Source organism: Pieris rapae, chromosome 18 (assembly GCF_905147795.1).
Source record: "Pieris rapae chromosome 18, ilPieRapa1.1, whole genome shotgun sequence".
NCBI lineage: Eukaryota > Metazoa > Arthropoda > Insecta > Lepidoptera > Pieridae > Pieris > Pieris rapae.
The window spans coordinates 4,169,594-4,186,943 of record NC_059526.1 but is presented as its reverse complement, the minus strand read 5'-3'; the positions used below and the strand labels follow the sequence as shown (position 1 = coordinate 4,186,943).

The 17,350-nt window shown below is 31.6% G+C and overlaps 3 protein-coding genes and 1 long non-coding RNA gene across 8 annotated transcripts; 2 read left to right on the top strand and 2 right to left on the bottom strand.

Annotated features, from left to right (window-relative positions):
* Positions 1 to 761: 761 nt before the first annotated feature.
* LOC111001403 (iduronate 2-sulfatase) lies at positions 762 to 3,183 on the top strand. Of its 2 annotated transcripts, none has more exons than XM_045632192.1 (5): positions 762 to 799; positions 1,120 to 1,512; positions 1,797 to 1,881; positions 2,070 to 2,345; positions 2,515 to 3,183. In XM_045632192.1, the coding sequence occupies exons 1-5, from the start codon at positions 776 to 778 to the stop codon at positions 3,045 to 3,047; spliced, it is 1,311 nt and encodes a 436-aa protein (XP_045488148.1). In that variant the 5' UTR covers positions 762 to 775; the 3' UTR covers positions 3,048 to 3,183. The 2 variants fall into 2 exon arrangements, with proteins under 2 accessions (XP_045488148.1, XP_045488147.1); XM_045632191.1 differs by having other exon boundaries at positions 794 to 1,054.
* A 363-nt stretch (positions 3,184 to 3,546) lies between these two features.
* LOC111001396 (GDP-fucose transporter 1) lies at positions 3,547 to 6,756 on the bottom strand. 2 transcript variants are annotated; one of them, XM_022271288.2, is made up of 6 exons: positions 6,360 to 6,756; positions 6,069 to 6,270; positions 5,728 to 5,953; positions 4,904 to 5,196; positions 4,124 to 4,348; positions 3,547 to 3,849 (listed from the first exon to the last, which is right to left on the bottom strand). In XM_022271288.2, exons 1-5 carry the CDS (start codon positions 6,440 to 6,442, stop codon positions 4,130 to 4,132), a joined length of 1,023 nt encoding a protein of 340 aa, XP_022126980.1. In that variant the 5' UTR covers positions 6,443 to 6,756; the 3' UTR covers positions 3,547 to 3,849; positions 4,124 to 4,129. The 2 variants fall into 2 exon arrangements, with proteins under 2 accessions (XP_022126980.1, XP_022126979.1); XM_022271287.2 differs by lacking the exon at positions 3,547 to 3,849 and having other exon boundaries at positions 4,040 to 4,348; positions 6,360 to 6,755.
* Positions 6,757 to 7,319: 563 nt separating this feature from the next.
* Positions 7,320 to 10,717, bottom strand: LOC123689963. 2 transcript variants are annotated; one of them, XR_006750812.1, is made up of 3 exons: positions 10,500 to 10,514; positions 10,040 to 10,351; positions 7,320 to 9,957 (listed from the first exon to the last, which is right to left on the bottom strand). It is a non-coding gene; the product is annotated as an uncharacterized LOC123689963 (long non-coding RNA). The 2 variants fall into 2 exon arrangements; XR_006750811.1 differs by having other exon boundaries at positions 10,040 to 10,717.
* Positions 10,718 to 12,777: 2,060 nt separating this feature from the next.
* LOC111001397 (membrane-associated progesterone receptor component 1) lies at positions 12,778 to 16,549 on the top strand. 2 transcript variants are annotated; one of them, XM_022271290.2, is made up of 4 exons: positions 12,778 to 13,234; positions 13,430 to 13,579; positions 14,326 to 14,450; positions 15,158 to 16,549. In XM_022271290.2, the coding sequence occupies exons 1-3, from the start codon at positions 12,919 to 12,921 to the stop codon at positions 14,442 to 14,444; spliced, it is 585 nt and encodes a 194-aa protein (XP_022126982.1). In that variant the 5' UTR covers positions 12,778 to 12,918; the 3' UTR covers positions 14,445 to 14,450; positions 15,158 to 16,549. The 2 variants fall into 2 exon arrangements, with proteins under 2 accessions (XP_022126982.1, XP_022126981.1); XM_022271289.2 differs by having other exon boundaries at positions 14,326 to 16,549.
* The last annotated feature ends 801 nt before the right edge of the window (positions 16,550 to 17,350 follow it).

The following is a 17,350-nucleotide window of genomic DNA, read 5'->3' as shown; positions in this document are numbered from 1 at the left end:
CGTAATAAAGGAGAGGCATTCAGTGAGATATTTCTCATAGTGAAAGGTATACGGCAAGACGATTCGTATTTTTAAGAGAAATAGTCTCTATTGTATTTAAGAACAAGTTTACAACCTTAAAATGGGAACAATTGGTATTAGTCACCAAAAACATTTTTTCTATGAATAATAGATGAAAGGACAAGATTTTAAAAATAATTTAATATTAAGTGATAAAAAATAAACTAAAACTAAAAAACCTACAGATATCGTTTTCTTTAAATTTAAACATTCTCAATTACAATAACCTGGCAAAAGGCTTCTCTAGGCAAGATGGCATTGCACCAGTCCCTTCGACGTACCAAACTTTTATACAGTCAAACAAACCTTTACAAGTTAATTTAAATTATCAGTCGTAAAGTTAAGACTGATAATTCTATCAAAATCAGTCCTTGATGGAATTTAACTTAAAGATTGTGGTAGAATGAGACGAAGACATATTGTTTACAGGCATACTACGTCATCATGGATCTCTTTTGAACTCGACTAGACGTCGCCATTTTATGTGACCGTTATATATCTCGTGACTGACGTATAAAATCTATATTTTTATATACATATTTTTGGGACGGTGTTTGTGAAATTTACCGTTTTGATTAAGTCTAATATTAATTTTCATCCTTTTATTATACATATATAAACTTTAGCAAAAGTATAATAGTGATTATTCCAATTTGGTTTTTATAATTTCGAGACATAATCGAGTTTCGTTCACATCACATCACAACCCTACTGAATGACGAGTACTGTCGAGTATCGAGTAAGTCAACCGTAAACCTAGACTAACAAAACGCCAATGATATTGGCTAAAATGTTGATTGTTACCTATTCTTTGATCATATTTTTTATAAAAGCGACAATTAGTGTTAAAACATCTACACATTTAAATTATTCACCAGATGTTGTTTTTATAATCATTGACGATATGCGATTGTTACCGGAATCGGATATAATACTTCATAATATTCAAAACTTGGCGGGAAGGGGTATTCATTTTCAGAACGCTTTTGCTCAGGTAATATGTCGATAATAAATTTATATATTAATGTCATATACAATTTAATTTTCTCTTTGTTTCAGCAAGCATTGTGTGCACCGAGTAGAAACTCGTTTTTAACGGGGCGTAGGCCTGATTCGCTACGCTTATATGACTTTTATAGTTACTGGCGTGACGAAGTAGCAAATTTTTCAACAATACCCCAAATTTTCAAACAAAAGGGATATGAGACATACTCTGTTGGCAAAGTATTTCACCCTGGTCGAAGTTCTAATTTTACGGACGACTTCCCATATAGTTGGTCCGTAACACCATATCATGCCCCGAGCGAAAAATATAAAGATGCTAGCGTATGTAAGGATAATATAACAAACGAATTTCAAGACAATCTAATATGTCCCGTTGTTGTGAATGAGCAGCGAGACAAAACTCTTCCAGACATTGAAATATTGAACCACGCTATTGATGTATTAAAAACTAGCTGACCTGGCAAACGTCGTCTTGCCAAACTACTACCTTTAACTCAGCGCCATCTGTTAGAATTGTATCAAATAATAAACAAATGTTAATGTTATCGTAATTTTAGTAAGGATGCCTATTTTTTTTGAAAATGAAATATAGCCTATGTCACTCAGGAATGATGTAGCTTTCCAACAGTGAAAGAATTTTTCAAATCTGCCAAGTAGTTTCGGAGCCTATTCAATTCATACAAACAAACAAACAAAAAATCAAACCTTTCCTCTTTATAATATTAGTATAGACAAGAAATAAGACAAAGCCTATATTTTTAGCGGTAGGTTTTCATAAGCCGCACATTCCGTTAAAGTTTCCTATTGATTATTTAGGTAAGATCCGCAACGCTAACAATAAGTCCTATATTATAATGCCGTTAATATCGTATGTATTTAGCTACAGCATATACGTTTCACTAGTATTTTTTCTCAACTAAAACAAGTATCGCAATTATTCCCAAAATTTAAATTTCGAACTTGCACATTGCATTATATTCTGATAGGCAAAATATTTTTCGCAGCCAGAGTACCACTAGAAGATATATCGCCACCTTCATTCCCAAATATACCTAAGAACATGCCTGAGGTAGCATGGCAACCTTGGACCGATGTCCGCCGTAGAGACGACATCAAGAGACTAAACATACAATTTCCTTATGGAACTATGCCTTCAAACTGGACCATGAAAATTAAACAAAGCTATGTCGCTGCTTCGTTATATGTAGACGACTTAATTGGGAAACTATTGCACAACATTGATATGAGGAAAACTATTGTAGTTTTAACTAGCGACCATGGTGAGCTTCACGTTTATACTTACTTTATAAAACAAAAAATAATATAAATAACTCATTAGCTTTGTGCTTTCTTCGAGTATCCGAGACAGTATAATTTAAACTAATAAAGAGATAAATTTTATAAAGAAAGTAAATGACTTAATGACATAATTTTCCCTTTTTTTTCAAGGATGGTCCCTCGGAGAGAATGGTTTATGGGCAAAGTATAGCAATTTTGACGTTGCTCTAAAAGTACCACTTATCTTCTACCACCCTGATCTAAACCCAAAAACTATTATGAGCCCTGTAGAATTAATCGACATATTCCCAACAATAATACACCTGGCTGGTCTTAAGTCTAGAATAAAAAAATGCAAATCTCCCTCCGAAATAGAATGCTATGAAGGCACAAATCTTGTTCCACTAATTTCAAATCCAAATAAATTTTCAATAAGTCAGTATCCCAGGCCTAGTGTGAAACCTCAAAGAAATTCCGACAAACCACGCTTAAAGGATATAAAAATAATGGGTTATAGCTTAAGAACAAAGAGATATAGGTATACAGAATGGTTATCGTTTAATACGAAAAACGAAACATTTGGAAATGAATTATATGACCACAACAGTGATCCATATGAATCTAACAACGTTTATATGAAACATAAATATAAACATGTTAAATATAAATTATCTAAATTACTTAAAGGTGCAATAACAAGATAACATTAACATTTTAATCCCGTTGAAGTTGTGGCTTTAGAAGAACATATTGTATGAACTTATATGTTTGTTACCATGGTAACAAACACTAACACAAAAATTAAAACTCACATTAAAACAATATATTTATTAAATAAAGTGTAATAATATAATAGCACTCTTTGGATGGCAAATGGCCAAAACTATTTATAAATGCTTCACTTAAGTTAAAATACTAAGTTTAACGTGAACCACACGTTTACACGATTTTATGTATTTAAGCCATTGATTTGACTTTAATATTTTTATAGACATATATTTTTAATTAGATGAACAATTTCGCAGGAAATTGTAGAGCGGCCTTACAAGAAATGAAAGTTAAATGTAAAAAGCCTAAAAACAAAAGTCACTTTCGCCTATATTATGTATAATTAAATTAGCTTTAATAGTTAATGCACCATCACAATTATTTCCTAGGGAAAAACGTACAATAATTTTGTTTACTTATAAATAACTTATTCTGTTGTGCCAGTGTAAAAAATAATCCTATCATAAGCCTTATATTTAAGGACTGAAGCATCCGTCTCAGTTACCATGGTTACCATGTTATTTTATTGCATCCGTGTTATTAATTCAGGACTAGGGTAAGTAATTGTTAGAATGATAATCTTAAATCCTTAAAGAAGAATATAGTTGAGATGTATAAAAAGTACCTGGTTTATAATTTTCATACAAAAGATTTTTTGGCAAATAAATTTACAAAAATAAATGTAGTAACCATGGTGTATTATGTGGTATTGCATCTTTAGTGTATGTGTTATTGGCACTGTAATAAAAAGAATTAATTTATCACCAAGTAATACAAATATTAAATAGCTATATGTGGTTTATAGTACATTTATAAATATAAAATAAGGAACTTTAATTTCAGTACCCTTCAGAACAATGGTTTCATTACAAAAAAATAGTATTGCACAATTTTTTTTAACAGTCTCTCTTAATTTAGAAAAACCATATTAGATATGATATGCAAACGCTTGTTTATTATTTATATATTTAGTTAGGAAATACACATTAAAATAAATTACAGAAAATAATACCACTTTTTAAACTAAACTTCTCTTTTCTTCCGGTATAATTTTTCTAGAGTTCTCCTCCATTTCCAATTGTTTAAACCTGGCATAAAGCGCAGTACTCGCTAAAACTATAATGTTGGACGACCACCACATTGAATTCTTTGTTTCGTTGTACCACTGTGTTGCCATGACAGTTTGTGCACATGCTTTCGCTGTACCTGAGATATTATGGGTCAGTGGTGACGTCACCTGAAATTATTAATTTAAGACTTACAGAGAAATTCATTATTTACATAGTAGTATAAACCGGGGCACTCCCAGTAGTGCATAGGGCAGTTGTTTGTGTTGATTTATTTAATGTTTTTGCTCAATATAAAGACTTCTATAATGAATTTAAAATGTTGAGTTTATAATGTAATAAATTGTAGTTATAATCTTTCTAAAAACAAATTTATAGGCAAACTGACAGATCAGAGGTTAAAGTGACAGATATGATTTATCAGTGCAATAAACAAACAGCAACACTAGTTCAATGCACTGCATGACATACTGTTTAAATATATAATTAGATATCAGGTAAGATGGCTGTTGTAACATCTAATAAGTTTTCACTGACATCAAAGACTACTAAAGTACTTAATTAAAACATAACTTCATTGTGAATTATGTATAAAAACTATGATTCCCGTTATAATAATAAGTTTCATAAGTTTTGTATTGACCCATTAACTGGAACTGACTTAGCTCAGTGCTAACTGAGTCATGGAACTTAGTTATCATTAGCAAAAATATAATTAACCTTACTTTAATTTGTAATGATGTAACATATCCAATGGCAAAGCCACAAAGGCCTCCAATGATCATTTGTGTCCAGAAACCAGTACTGTGGTAGTTTGGATAATTCCACAGCACACTCAATTCTCCATTCAACACCATTAATGGTAGAAACAAAATAATGGAGTATGCATTATTATAATATGATAATAGCCATATTTCTTGATTGACGCTTGGTAGGATAGACTTAGTAAATATTGAATATAGTGATAACATCAAGGATCCCAGTACTCCATATACTGTTCCAATTAATGAAAATGATCCTGTAAGAAAATAATAAATTGGATTTGTATACTTTCCCTATAGTTGTTGATTGAATGTTGGAGATTAATTATTTTCAACAGTTAATTTTTAACATTCAATTAGTCTTGGCAATTGTGTGGCTTTTGCATGTGACTCACATCCCTGAGGTCCTTAGTTTAATTCTTGACTGTGCATAAATGGACTTTCTATGTGCTCATTTAACATTTAGTTGAAAACATGGTGAGGAAACAGGCTTGCTTTAGACCCAAAATGTTGACAGACTCAAGCACAGGAGACTGATCACCTACTTGAATATTAGTTTCACAAATTATCATGAAAAAGATCCAGAAGTCTGTGGCCTAGATCTACAAAGTATAACACTACTAATTTATCTTTTATTTCTAACCATATTTTATTTTAAATCACAAATTATATTATAAAGTTTTAGTCAACAGTAGCAAATTGTAAAATATTTAGCTTTAATAAGTAATTTAAATACTGAACTTACAGAAAAAGATGTTTCAAATTTGAAGACAATAAAAAAAATTTACCTAATAGTTCTTCCTGATCTACTCCCACATAAAATCCTAAAACTATGAAGGCACAGCACATAATACATTTAAAAGATGTCTTTTGTCTCAAAAGCACCCAGCTAAATATTACATTGAAGACAGTGGTGAGAGATCTGCCAATGTAGTAGAAGGATACACCAACATACTTAAGACATAAATTGTTTGTTGATATCATTAGCGTAAACATTATTGACAGTGGTATCACCTGTAAATATAAAAAAAAATCTTGACTGATTATATATACATAATATAAAACAGTTAATCTTTTAGACTGAATAAACACTATGATATAATATGTGAAATCATTATAAATTGTCTACCTTCCAAGCCACTTCAAGATTCCATGGTGTTCCTTGGGGAAATTTAAATATACCAGGTATTCCACCTGTTCTACTCAATGAAAAACATATGGTAAAAGATACTATACATTGAAACCATGTTATAAATAATGGTGCTTCTAATGCTACTGTTTGTCCACTAAGTAAACTTTTATTCACAAATACTGTGGCTATAGATACAACCCTGAAAAAGATTAGTATATTTTAAATAATAGTAAATTAATAGTTCATAAGTATTTAATCTTTTAAGTTTGTAAAATAACCAAGGCTTACCAATAACAAGCAACCACCAAAAATATTTTTATGTATCTTGAACATAAGTCAGTCTGGTTATCCATTGTTTTATATCGATGCATTTAAATGATTGAATGAAAATTGAATTGTTTAAAAATCTAAATAATTTGAATTTTAGTTAATGTTAAATAGGGTTAACAAAATTAGTGTTTTATCAACAATTTCATTATCCTGATTTCAAGAAAGTGTTTGCGATTACTATTAATCTATGAGATAAAGATCAATACAGGGGACCGGTTTTTGAGAATTTATGAGTCTTATTTTTTCAAAATAGTCGAAAATACGTATTGCTGAATACTTTTCAATAAAGTTCGTGGGTAACTGAAATGAGAAATCTGAATTCAGTGAATTCTGAATAATATATGTATTATAAAAATATTGTTGTCTAGAATATATGACAATGTACAGTAAGTTGTACATTGTAAGTTGTACATTGAACATCGGGTTGCTGTCAGTAACTCTGTAATTGACATCTGGTTGATATACCGTACTGCTATTTTTTTAATTTAGGTAAAACTTTTAGAAGTAAAAAAAGGGCGGGAAACACGAACGTGAACGCGCGCGTTTTTCGATTAACTAAAATTTTATTTTGTTTGTTGGATTAGGATTAGTAGTTTAGTGTAGTTTATGTATATATATTTGTGATTTCTTAGTTTTAGTTAATAGTGTAATTAATTCATAATTTATTGGTAAGTTTTCTTTTTTTATATACTTTTGCTCCTTATGGAGCCGCCTGATGACCCTGGGGGCGGAGAAGTCCCTGGGGTTGGATATGTTGTAACTATTTCTAATGATGAGTCTGGCATGGAAACAGACGGATCAGTAAAATCTAGCAGTGGTGCTAGAAAACGGAGAGCCAATGTAAATAAACATTGCTCGCATTGTCATAAAAAAAAACGTAATAAGAAACATGAGGGCAAGGAAATTAAACAAAATGAATGTTATTGCATTCCTTTATCCAATACCAATACCCAAATTAGTACTGCTCCGTTGTTCACGGAGTCACAGCTAAATTCGTTTAATAAAAAACCAGAATCTGTAGCTCGTTTAACATATCAGGCGAGTGATGCAGCACCATATGTTGTACATGTGCAAAGGATACAGCAAACTCCTAATGACAATGTAACAGTCCATCCTATTGCTTTTGGTCGTTTTTTAAAAAGAAACTCTATACACAATATAGTTAACGGAAGTTTAAAACGAATTGGCCGTAATAGACTGTCTCTTTCTTTTAATAATTACCAAGACGCAAATTCATTCTTAAATAGTTCTGCTTTACAATCAGTCGAGTATAAGGTTTTTATCCCAACATTTACTGTGACCCGTATGGGTGTTGTAAGAGGCATACCTGCTGAGTGGTCAGATGAAGAAGTTAAGGAGAATATTAATTTACCTGTTGGATGCGGTCCAATTTTAAAAGTTAGAAGAATGAGACGGCGTATCACTGCAAGTAATGGCAGTGAATTTAAGCCTACTGAGACTGTGGTTCTTACGTTTGATGGACAAGTACTTCCTAAGCGAATTTTTATTTGCTACACTGCTCTCCCAGTTGATATTTACATTTTCCCCACCATACAATGTTACAATTGTTGCAGATTTGGTCACGTGAAAGCAATTTGTAGATCAAAACCAAAATGTTTCAAGTGTGGTCAAGACCACACGGCTGATCAGTGCTCTATCCTAGAGGATGATGCATACTGCTGCTTATGTCAAGGTTCCCATTTTGCCACAAGCAAAAAATGTTTAGAGTTTAATCGCCAAAAAGCCATCAAAGAAACTATGGCCAAGAGCTGTATTTCTTATGCTGAAGCATCAAAAATTCATGCACCGATTTCTAAAGTGTCTTATGCTGATGCTTTACTTTCTTCTTCCAATGTAGGGGCTTCCACAATTTCTACTCCTCAAAATGAACAGACACGTAAACAGTCTTTGAGTAATACTTACAAAAAGACTGTTTTTCTTAAACCAAAAAATATTCCTAAACTATCCAAAGGTTATGACAAAAATACACAACATGAATTAATTAAAGACTATGATATGCCCTTACCCAGGAATGGTTGTGGTTTAAACCCAAACAACAATAATGAATTGACATTACAATCTATTGCAGACCTAATTAAAATTCTCATTAACACTTTATCACAGTCTAATATTCTTTCACCGTCCAACGCTGCTCCTTTAATTGACACTATCGTTAACTTACCAAATTATATTAATAATGGACAAGCAAGCCACAGCTCTACAGTGGAACTGTAGAAGTGCTTCATCTAAGAAAAGTGATATTATTTATCTTATAAATAAATATAAACCTTTTATCTTTGCTCTACAGGAGACTTGGTTAAAACCAGGTACTCCATGTAGGTACTCGGGCTATGCCTGTCTCCGTGAGGATCGCATTGACGGGTATGGTGGGGTTGCCTTACTAGTCAAGCATCATCTTCCCTTTTCTCTCTTTCCTATTCCTTCTCATAGTAATGATTTTTCAATTATTGCTGCTATTGTTAATAATATCTGCTATGTTTCAATATATATCCCTCATCCAAGTTCTTCTATCTTTGTTGAAATTGACTCTATTATTTCTTCTCTCCCTAAGCCTTTTATCTTATTAGGTGACTTTAACTGTCAACATAGTTCATGGGGCAGTTCAACAACCAATACATACGGAGTTTCATTGATGGAACTGTTAGACTCACATAATCTTTGCTTTCTCAACAATGGTTCTGTGACCCGGCGGACCACTCCCAATGAAGGCTCAAGTGTCCCTGATTTAAGTATTTGTACTCCTTGTTTAGCTTCCACTATTTCATGGTCTACACTCTCTTCTTCATTTGGTAGTGACCACTTCCCTTTACTTCTTAGTTTTCCTTTTCATATTAATTTTACATTTAGACATTCTCCTAGACTAAAATATCGACTTAATAATGCTGATTGGGATACCTTTAAAACCCTTATAGAGAAAAAGATGACTTCCCTTCCTAATATCTCACATGGTTCAGAATCAATTTGTGCTGATGCATTTACTAAATTATTTATAGAGGTAGCTGACAAAACTTTTCCAGTTAAAAATGGTGCTCTGGGCTTCATTCCATCTCCACCTTGGTGGGATCAAGAATGTTCGGAAGCTATTAAAAAAAGAAAACAAGCTGAGCTTCAATATTATGAGAATTGTACATCTGAAAATTTTGATCTGGTTACAGATGCTTTCAAGACCACTAGTTTATTATTCAAAAAGAAAAAAGCAGATAGCTGGAAAACTTTTTGCCTCTCTATTTCCCCTAATGTCCGTCCTTCAGTGGTATGGCGTAATATTAGAAGATTCAGGTGTGCTTTTACTGAAACCTCTGGTTCTTTCCCCGATTCATTAACTAATCAATTCCTCGACAGACTTGCTCCTACTACAGTTCCTGAAAGAATAATTATGCCTCTGATGCCATTAAACCCCTCTGGTCTCAATAGTCCATTTTCTATGTATGAATTTAAAGGAATACTATCTTCCCTTATAGACTCTGCTCCTGGTGAAGATGGAATCCCATATTCTTTCATCTCTCATTTAGGCGACCACAGTCTTGAATATTTCCTGAAATTGATAAATACAATCATGTTAACCGGTTCTATCCCTCCACGCTGGAAAAACCAGATCATTATACCAATTCTCAAACCTAATAAGAATCCCTCCAATGCAAATTCATATCGTCCTATTGCATTATCTTCGGTCTTGATAAAACTCTGTGAACATTTGGTGAAAACTCGTCTTGAATGGTTTTTAGAAAGCAATAATTTACTTTGCGACAGTCAATTTGGTTTTCGTCGAGGAAAGAGCACGATGGACAGTATTGCCATCTTTACCACTGACATTTATTTAGCATTTTCAAGGAATGATTCTGTTGTTGCCACTTTTTTAGATGTACAATCTGCTTATGACAATGTAGTGTTGTCAGTTCTCCATAAAAAACTACAGTATTTAAATGTACCTGTAATGTTATCAAATTTTATCATAAATAATTTATATGAAAGACACATCACTCTAATTTCACAAGACTCTACTGCTGTAACTAGAACCTTATGGAGAGGTCTTCCTCAAGGATCAGTATTAAGTCCCATTTTATATAATATTTATACCCATGATTTGAAAGCTTCTTTTGGAAATCGGATTTGTATTCTTCAGTATGCTGATGACCTTTTACTTTATTCCATTCATCAATCACCGGCCATTGCTTGCTCAGTACTGTCTCATTCTCTTAATTTATTAAAAACATGGCTTGATACTAATGGTCTTGAAATATCCCCCACTAAAAGTGTTGCCATGCTTTTTTCTAGAAAGCGACTTCCTCCTCCGATCACTGTATATTTTGGTAGTATTATTATCCCTGTTAAAAACTCTGTAAAGTTCCTCGGTGTGTTTTTAGATTCTAAGCTATCTGGCGTACATCATTGTGACTACATTTTTAATAGGTGTGAGCGAAACCTAAACATCCTTAGATGTTTATCCGGTGTATGGTGGGGTGCCCATCCCTTTTGTATGAAACTTATGTACAACGCTTTAATCCGAAGTATTTTAGACTATGGTACCTTTTTATTATCTCCTGGAAATACAACCCGTTTTAAAAAATTAGATAATATACAGTCTAAGGCATTAAGATTTATTACAGGAGCTATGAAAACTAGTCCAATTAATGCTTTACAAGTAGAATGTGTTGATGCCCCATTATATCTTAGGCGACAATATTTATCTGATAAATTCATATTTCGCTCCCTTCAATATACCAACCATCCTCTCCGTTCTAAGCTTGAAGAACTGTCTCAATTGTTGACATCTTCCAATTACTGGTCAAATAAATCTTCACCTTGTCTCATCGTTAGCTTCAATAAATTTATCAATATTCAAACTCCAACTCACACCTTGACAACTCACCCTTTATTTGGAACCAACTATGAATCTCTAACTAGTTCCCCAGACATTAGATTTAATATTGGTATAAATAAGGGCGATTCCCACGCAAGGATTACTTTTAATTATTTCTGTGAGCAACACTGCCATGAGTACAATAATTATATATTTACAGATGCCTCTAAACACGGTTCGTCTGGTATTGTAGGCATAGGAATATTTCACTTACAAAGTAAAACTACAATAAAAATAAAGTTTCCTCCAGAGTCCTCAATCTTCACAGGGGAATGTTACGGAATCTTTAAAGCTTTAAAACTAGTTTTGAGTAAGAAACTTAAGAAATCAATCATATTCACCGATTCACTTAGTGCTCTTCAAGCTCTCCAAAAATATCCATTAAAAAACAAATTAATTTTTCCTATCATTATTGAGATTAGGGGTTTGCTGTATGAATGTAAACAATTGGGGTTGTCTGTGTCATTTGGTTGGATACCTGGACATTCTGGTATTTTTGGTAACGAAATAGCAGACCAACTAGCAAATGAAGCTGTTAAGAATGGCGATGCCAATTCATATAAAAATTATTATCATGATTTGGCCTCACTTCCTGCTTCTTTTCTTCAAAAATCTTGGACTGACCTTTGGACTCAGAGCAGTTTAATTAAGGGTAAATATTTCTCATCTATACAGCCCACAATACCACTGAAGCCATGGTTTTTTAAAATGAAATTTAACAAAAAGGAAACATCGTCTCTTATTCGTATGAGATTGGGCCATGTGTGTACCCCAGCCCACCTTACCAGATTTCATATTATAGATAATGAAATGTGTGAATGTGGGCTGAATATTGGTGATTTAAATCATATCATTCTGTCCTGTCCTCGGTATAACCACTCCATGCTATTCGATCATCTTGATCCTTCTTCCAGTATCCCGTTACCTACATCTGTTCCTGTTATGCTTTCATCTTTAAATCCTAATGTATATAAAAAGCTATGTTTATTTCTTAATATAAATAATATAAAACTATAAGTATATGTATATTTTGTATACAAATAATTTTCTATATGATATATTTTAATTACTGTTCTTAGTTGTTACTTTCCATAATGTAGTTAGTAGTATATTGAATTAGAAATAGTTTTATAACCTGCTGATCCTATCCCTTATCCTATGTAATTTTTGTTCGATCTAAAATTCTTTTTCTTTATTGTTCTTTTCCCTTACCTTTGTCGGTGGCTATACGCTCAGCGTAATGCTATATTTAAAAAAAAAAAAAAAAAAACTTTTAGAAGTATAGGTTGGTGAGTGCATGTAGCATTCTCGACTCTCGAGTGAAATAGCAGATTTATAGGATGTATGCTAAAGATAGGAGAAAGGTACTTGGTCCATAAAGGCATATATATGGGCTATCTGATAAATGACAGATTTATTTGACAAGAACAATTTACAGAAATGAAAGAGTCTGAGCAAAACTGACTTTAGACTTCTGAGTTCTGACGTCATACGTCATTATCTTGGTAGGTATTTCAGTTTCAAACTTGATTATTTTTCACGGCTTGTACAGTATCGGAATTTTTCATTTAAACAAAAACAAAATTAGCTAGAACAGACTGTCACTAGCCGCCCAATACTTAACATTATTTTAAAATGTCTTCGTCTCCAGAAATTAAGACTACAGACAATGAGGATCCTGAGGCTCCTTTAAATTTTTTTAGTCAATTACTTAGACCTGTGAATGTGTTATTGACTGTTATCATCGTTGTATTAGTGTACAAAATTTTAAAAAGTAAATTTAGTAAGGCTTCCGTAAATCCTCCCAGACCGGAGTTGCCTAAAATTAGGAAAGATATGACAGTGGCTGAATTGCGACAGTATGATGGTAATCAACCTGATGGTCGTGTCTTAGTAGCGGTAAATGGTTGGATTTTTGATGTAACAAGAGGGCGTCGCTTTTACGGTCCTGGTGAGTGCATCTGTTTTATTAATAGCGTCAATGAGTCAGTCATTAAGTATTCAGGCGCGACATGCATAAAACTACGTTTTTCCTAGTCTGTTGCCTAATTGAATTCAATTGGACAATGACTATTTCAAAACATAAGTTTCTATTTATCATTGATATAATTCTGTCATGTTTAAAATTATAATATTTTAATTTTAGGTGGTCCATATGCAGCTTTTGGTGGGAAAGATGCTACTCGAGGTCTAGCAACATTTTCAGTAACATCATCAGACAAAGAGTATGATGACTTAAGTGATCTTAATTCAATGGAAATGGACTCAATCAAAGAATGGGAAGCCCAGTTTCGGGGTAAGGTTTAAAAAAAAATATTTGGGATATTGTTAAGCTCATTAAATAAAAATACATTTATTGCTGATGTGCGTATAAATTAATTGTGTCTTAAAGTAAAATAATGTGAAAGAACATGAAACAAAGTATTTTATTTGTTAGACATCCATATTTATAATTAATTTTGTCTGTTCACAAATACTAAAATATTTCACACATTCCAATTACATATTAAATAGTTGTAAGGTACCTTGTTGAAACAACTGTTTGTGCATGTATTTAGTGCATTACAGAAACAAGTTCAATCACCTCATCTGAATTGTTTATTTACTTGAATTCATTTTATTTTGTACTGAATAATAACTAGGGTAATGCCTCTGTAGAGCTGCTCACTATATAATTTGAACCAAATTTTATACCAATAATATGACTGTTAAACATTAAATGGATTTGACTATGAATACCTATTAGATAATTGTGATATTACTCACGTCAATTATCAACTATCAATATTTGCTGTAATTATTGGTATCTTATTGAAATACAGAGCTGTTAGACACCTGCTTTTATTTTCAGTAATAATTGAAATAGGTGTTGTTTCCTCATAAATTCTCAACTTTTATGTATTCCTATATCAGATTACAAATCCACTACGCTTTACATAATGCTGTGTGCCCTACTAATTTAAATTGGCTTAAGAAAAAGATTTATATGTGAAATAGTTTATGGAATACCATGTAAATAAAGTACAAACACATTCTTTACAGAAAACTATGACCTGGTCGGTAAACTTCTGAAGCCTGGAGAAGAGCCAACAAACTACTCTGATGAAGATACTGAAGAGACTGAGCCGGTCAACAATCCTGAGGATAAAAAAGCACAATAAAACTGGGTTTGATTTTACATGATAATCCTATTTAGATTGAAAGAGTTTATGGTTAGAAGAAGGGTTTAATTTAAATCTTGTATGGATCTTATACCAGTTATTTATTACCCATTATTCAGTTGTATATTTTATTTTTAGATATTACTCTCTGGTCTTGCAATTACTGAAACTTTTGGAGACTTCATAAAATTGTATCCGTATTTATTTCTCTAACTCACATTGAACAGAAGATAAATATGAAATATCATTTTTTTAAATTGTATTGTCTTTAAAGGTGTAAATGTTATTACCATGAATGGGAGGCTATTAACTAGTTCTCTATCAATTGCAATACCTCAAAAATAATAATATAACAAAAACATGGCATTTTTAAATTGAGCATATGCTGTGATCATATTTAAAGTCTGCTCTAGCTAATAAATACTCTTTCCTTTTTATGAATTAAACAGAGATAGATTTTGTAAGATTACTTAGTATAGTAATATCAGAAAGTACTTAAAACCTGGGTTATGCTGATTGAAGCCTTAACAACATATTTTTATAGAGGTGTTAAGTTCTTGAAATTATTATATCACAAATATTGAGGTTTAAATGGTTGTTGTTATAGTTCAACCAAGTCCTTGAATTCCAGAATTAATAAAAATCAACAAAAATTCAGCAGATACATTTGTATTTTTTTAAGCAAACAAAATTAGTTCATTCTGTTTAATTAGTTTCAGATTACTTCTAAAGAGACACCTAGAGGATATAGTGTATCCTTGATGGATTTACCTGAAGCATTTTAAAGACTCAATGAATTTTATTTTATGGAATATTGTGATTGGCCATGATTGATTTGTGACTTTTTGTTACGAATATTCATGTGAACACCATTTTTGCAGTCAAATTTATTTAAAATTACACCTGTATAATTATACTATATATATCTCTGTTTAAAAAACATCTATATTTGTTGCTTTGTAAATGTTTTCAAGTTATAAATGTATTTATAATATATTTACAGTTTTGTGAAATGAAAGACTGATGGCAGTATGTTTATGTAAAGGACCACATTCCCCTTTGCAATACCTTTAATATGGTTCAAGAATGGTTTCTCCTTGCTACTAAAATTGCATTAATGTACAAATTATATCTTTGTTTGTAATGAAAACCGTTGCTTGGCCCATTATATTATTTGTCCATTAGATTTAGCATTTTTTGTGGGCGTAACCTAATATCAAACAACTTTTAACCATCAGTACTTAAATATTTTAAGTTTGCAAATTATGTGAGTTATTTTAAAAGTTGCTGTCGTTTGTTGTCAGTGTTTATCATTGTCGTTAGGGTTTAATTTTATAACATTTTTATTGTTAATGCGTCTCACAATTCTGCTTAGATTTAACTATCAATTAGTGAAATTAAAATTGAATTCGCCTATGTTTTTAAATTTAGGTATTTTGTAATGGAGTTTTAAGCATATTATGGACTGAGTTAGGATTGATAAAATGTATGATTCCTGCAAATTGCTATGTTATTGTCACGTTATAGATGTTTTATAATATTTAGTATACAGTTATCTTTAAGATATTTTAAAGTTTAATATTCAATTTTAGATACAAAAGTTGGACTTTTCATGGCCAAACTGATATTCGTTTATAAGTGATATGATCCTTATTTAGACAATGAGCTAACAGTAAATAGATGCGCATTTACAGTAGTCCACCAAGGCACTTAAGCGCGAGCAGATACTCCCCAGTAATCAAGTTAGCTAGATTAATTAAATGTGCAGTAAATTTTCTTATTAAATTTATATGTGTGAAGTTTTCCACCACGCCTGGTTACTTTACACTCCCATGATTATATTATGAAGCGAACAACGACAAGCACATGAGCAATTTGTGGAGTCTAGTGATTATTTTAAGGCTTTGATGTTGATATTTCAAGAAAAATGTTGAATTGTTTTCAAAGTCATTAAGTAAGCAAATGGAACTTAAAGCAACAGAAAGTTGAATGCCTTAATGATTGTTGTGACTTGAAACATTTGGTGTGTATGTTATGCTTTGATGTTAACAAATGAAATTTATGTAATATTTATTTGAAATTTTCACAATATAGCCTCTTTTATATGATTTGTTTTTATTTGAATGCGGGAAGCTGTAAATTTACTTAACTTCGATAACGATTGTTATCGTAACTACAATGAGATTTCGTACCAAGTGTAATTTCAATGTAAATAATATTTGATCGATATTATATATATTGATAGAGAAAAAAAACTTAAAATATTGGATGTATCCTAAAACAGTTTAACAGAAACGCAAAAAAATTTGGACTATATTTAGGAGATTCATCTAAAATAAAACATCTAATAATTATTAAAAAAGAACAAAAAGAAGAACTACTAAAAGAAAAAGTTTGAAGTTCTGGGCGTGCGTAGAGACCTGCACCCGTACTCTAACTTGAGTTTTTGTAGGTGTGGTTAGCCAAGTAACTATTACGGGGACTAAATAAATTTTTATTAATTCAAGCAGACAACCAAAAGCCAATAATATATTTATTTTATTTGTTCACACTTCGTTGTTCGTTCTTTCGTTTTTGTAAGATGAAACTGTCGCAACTATAAAAATAATAAAAAATCGGAGACCTAAGAAAAATAATCATAGATGCTTTTTTATGTAAGTAGCAGTAGTAATAAATAATTTTTAAATAAAAACCTCATAATTTTTCAAATTCATTTGAAAAATTATGAGGTTTTTATTTCTTTGAATACAACCTTGAAGTTTATACCTTTTATCTTACCATCACTAACACACGAATTAAATTAATGTTTCTCTCCTTATAACACTTTCACTAAAATTACACCTTTATTTCATAAAAAAACTGCATAAATATCAATAACAAAACAAGATAGTAGCTTTACATATCAT

What these genes read in the sequence shown, in the direction of transcription:
- LOC111001403 (XM_045632191.1), top strand. Translation starts at nt 836, where the DNA reads ATGATATTGGCTAAAATGTTGATTGTTACCTATTCTTTGATCATATTT. An exon ending in ACGCTATTGATGTATTAAAA is followed by an intron (nt 1,513 to 1,796) that starts ACTAGCTGACCT and finishes ATATTAGTATAG; the next exon opens with ACAAGAAATAAGACAAAGCC. An exon ending in GTTTCCTATTGATTATTTAG is followed by an intron (nt 1,882 to 2,069) that starts GTAAGATCCGCA and finishes TATTTTTCGCAG; the next exon opens with CCAGAGTACCACTAGAAGAT.
- LOC111001396 (XM_022271288.2), bottom strand. Translation starts at nt 6,442, where the DNA reads ATGCATCGATATAAAACAATGGATAACCAGACTGACTTATGTTCAAGA. An exon ending in ATCTTGAAGTGGCTTGGAAG is followed by an intron (nt 5,954 to 6,068) that starts GTAGACAATTTA and finishes TTATATTTACAG; the next exon opens with GTGATACCACTGTCAATAAT. An exon ending in AGATCAGGAAGAACTATTAG is followed by an intron (nt 5,197 to 5,727) that starts GTAAATTTTTTT and finishes ATTTTCTTACAG; the next exon opens with GATCATTTTCATTAATTGGA.
- LOC111001397 (XM_022271290.2), top strand. Translation starts at nt 12,919, where the DNA reads ATGTCTTCGTCTCCAGAAATTAAGACTACAGACAATGAGGATCCTGAG. An exon ending in GCGTCGCTTTTACGGTCCTG is followed by an intron (nt 13,235 to 13,429) that starts GTGAGTGCATCT and finishes TTTTAATTTTAG; the next exon opens with GTGGTCCATATGCAGCTTTT. An exon ending in ATGGGAAGCCCAGTTTCGGG is followed by an intron (nt 13,580 to 14,325) that starts GTAAGGTTTAAA and finishes CATTCTTTACAG; the next exon opens with AAAACTATGACCTGGTCGGT.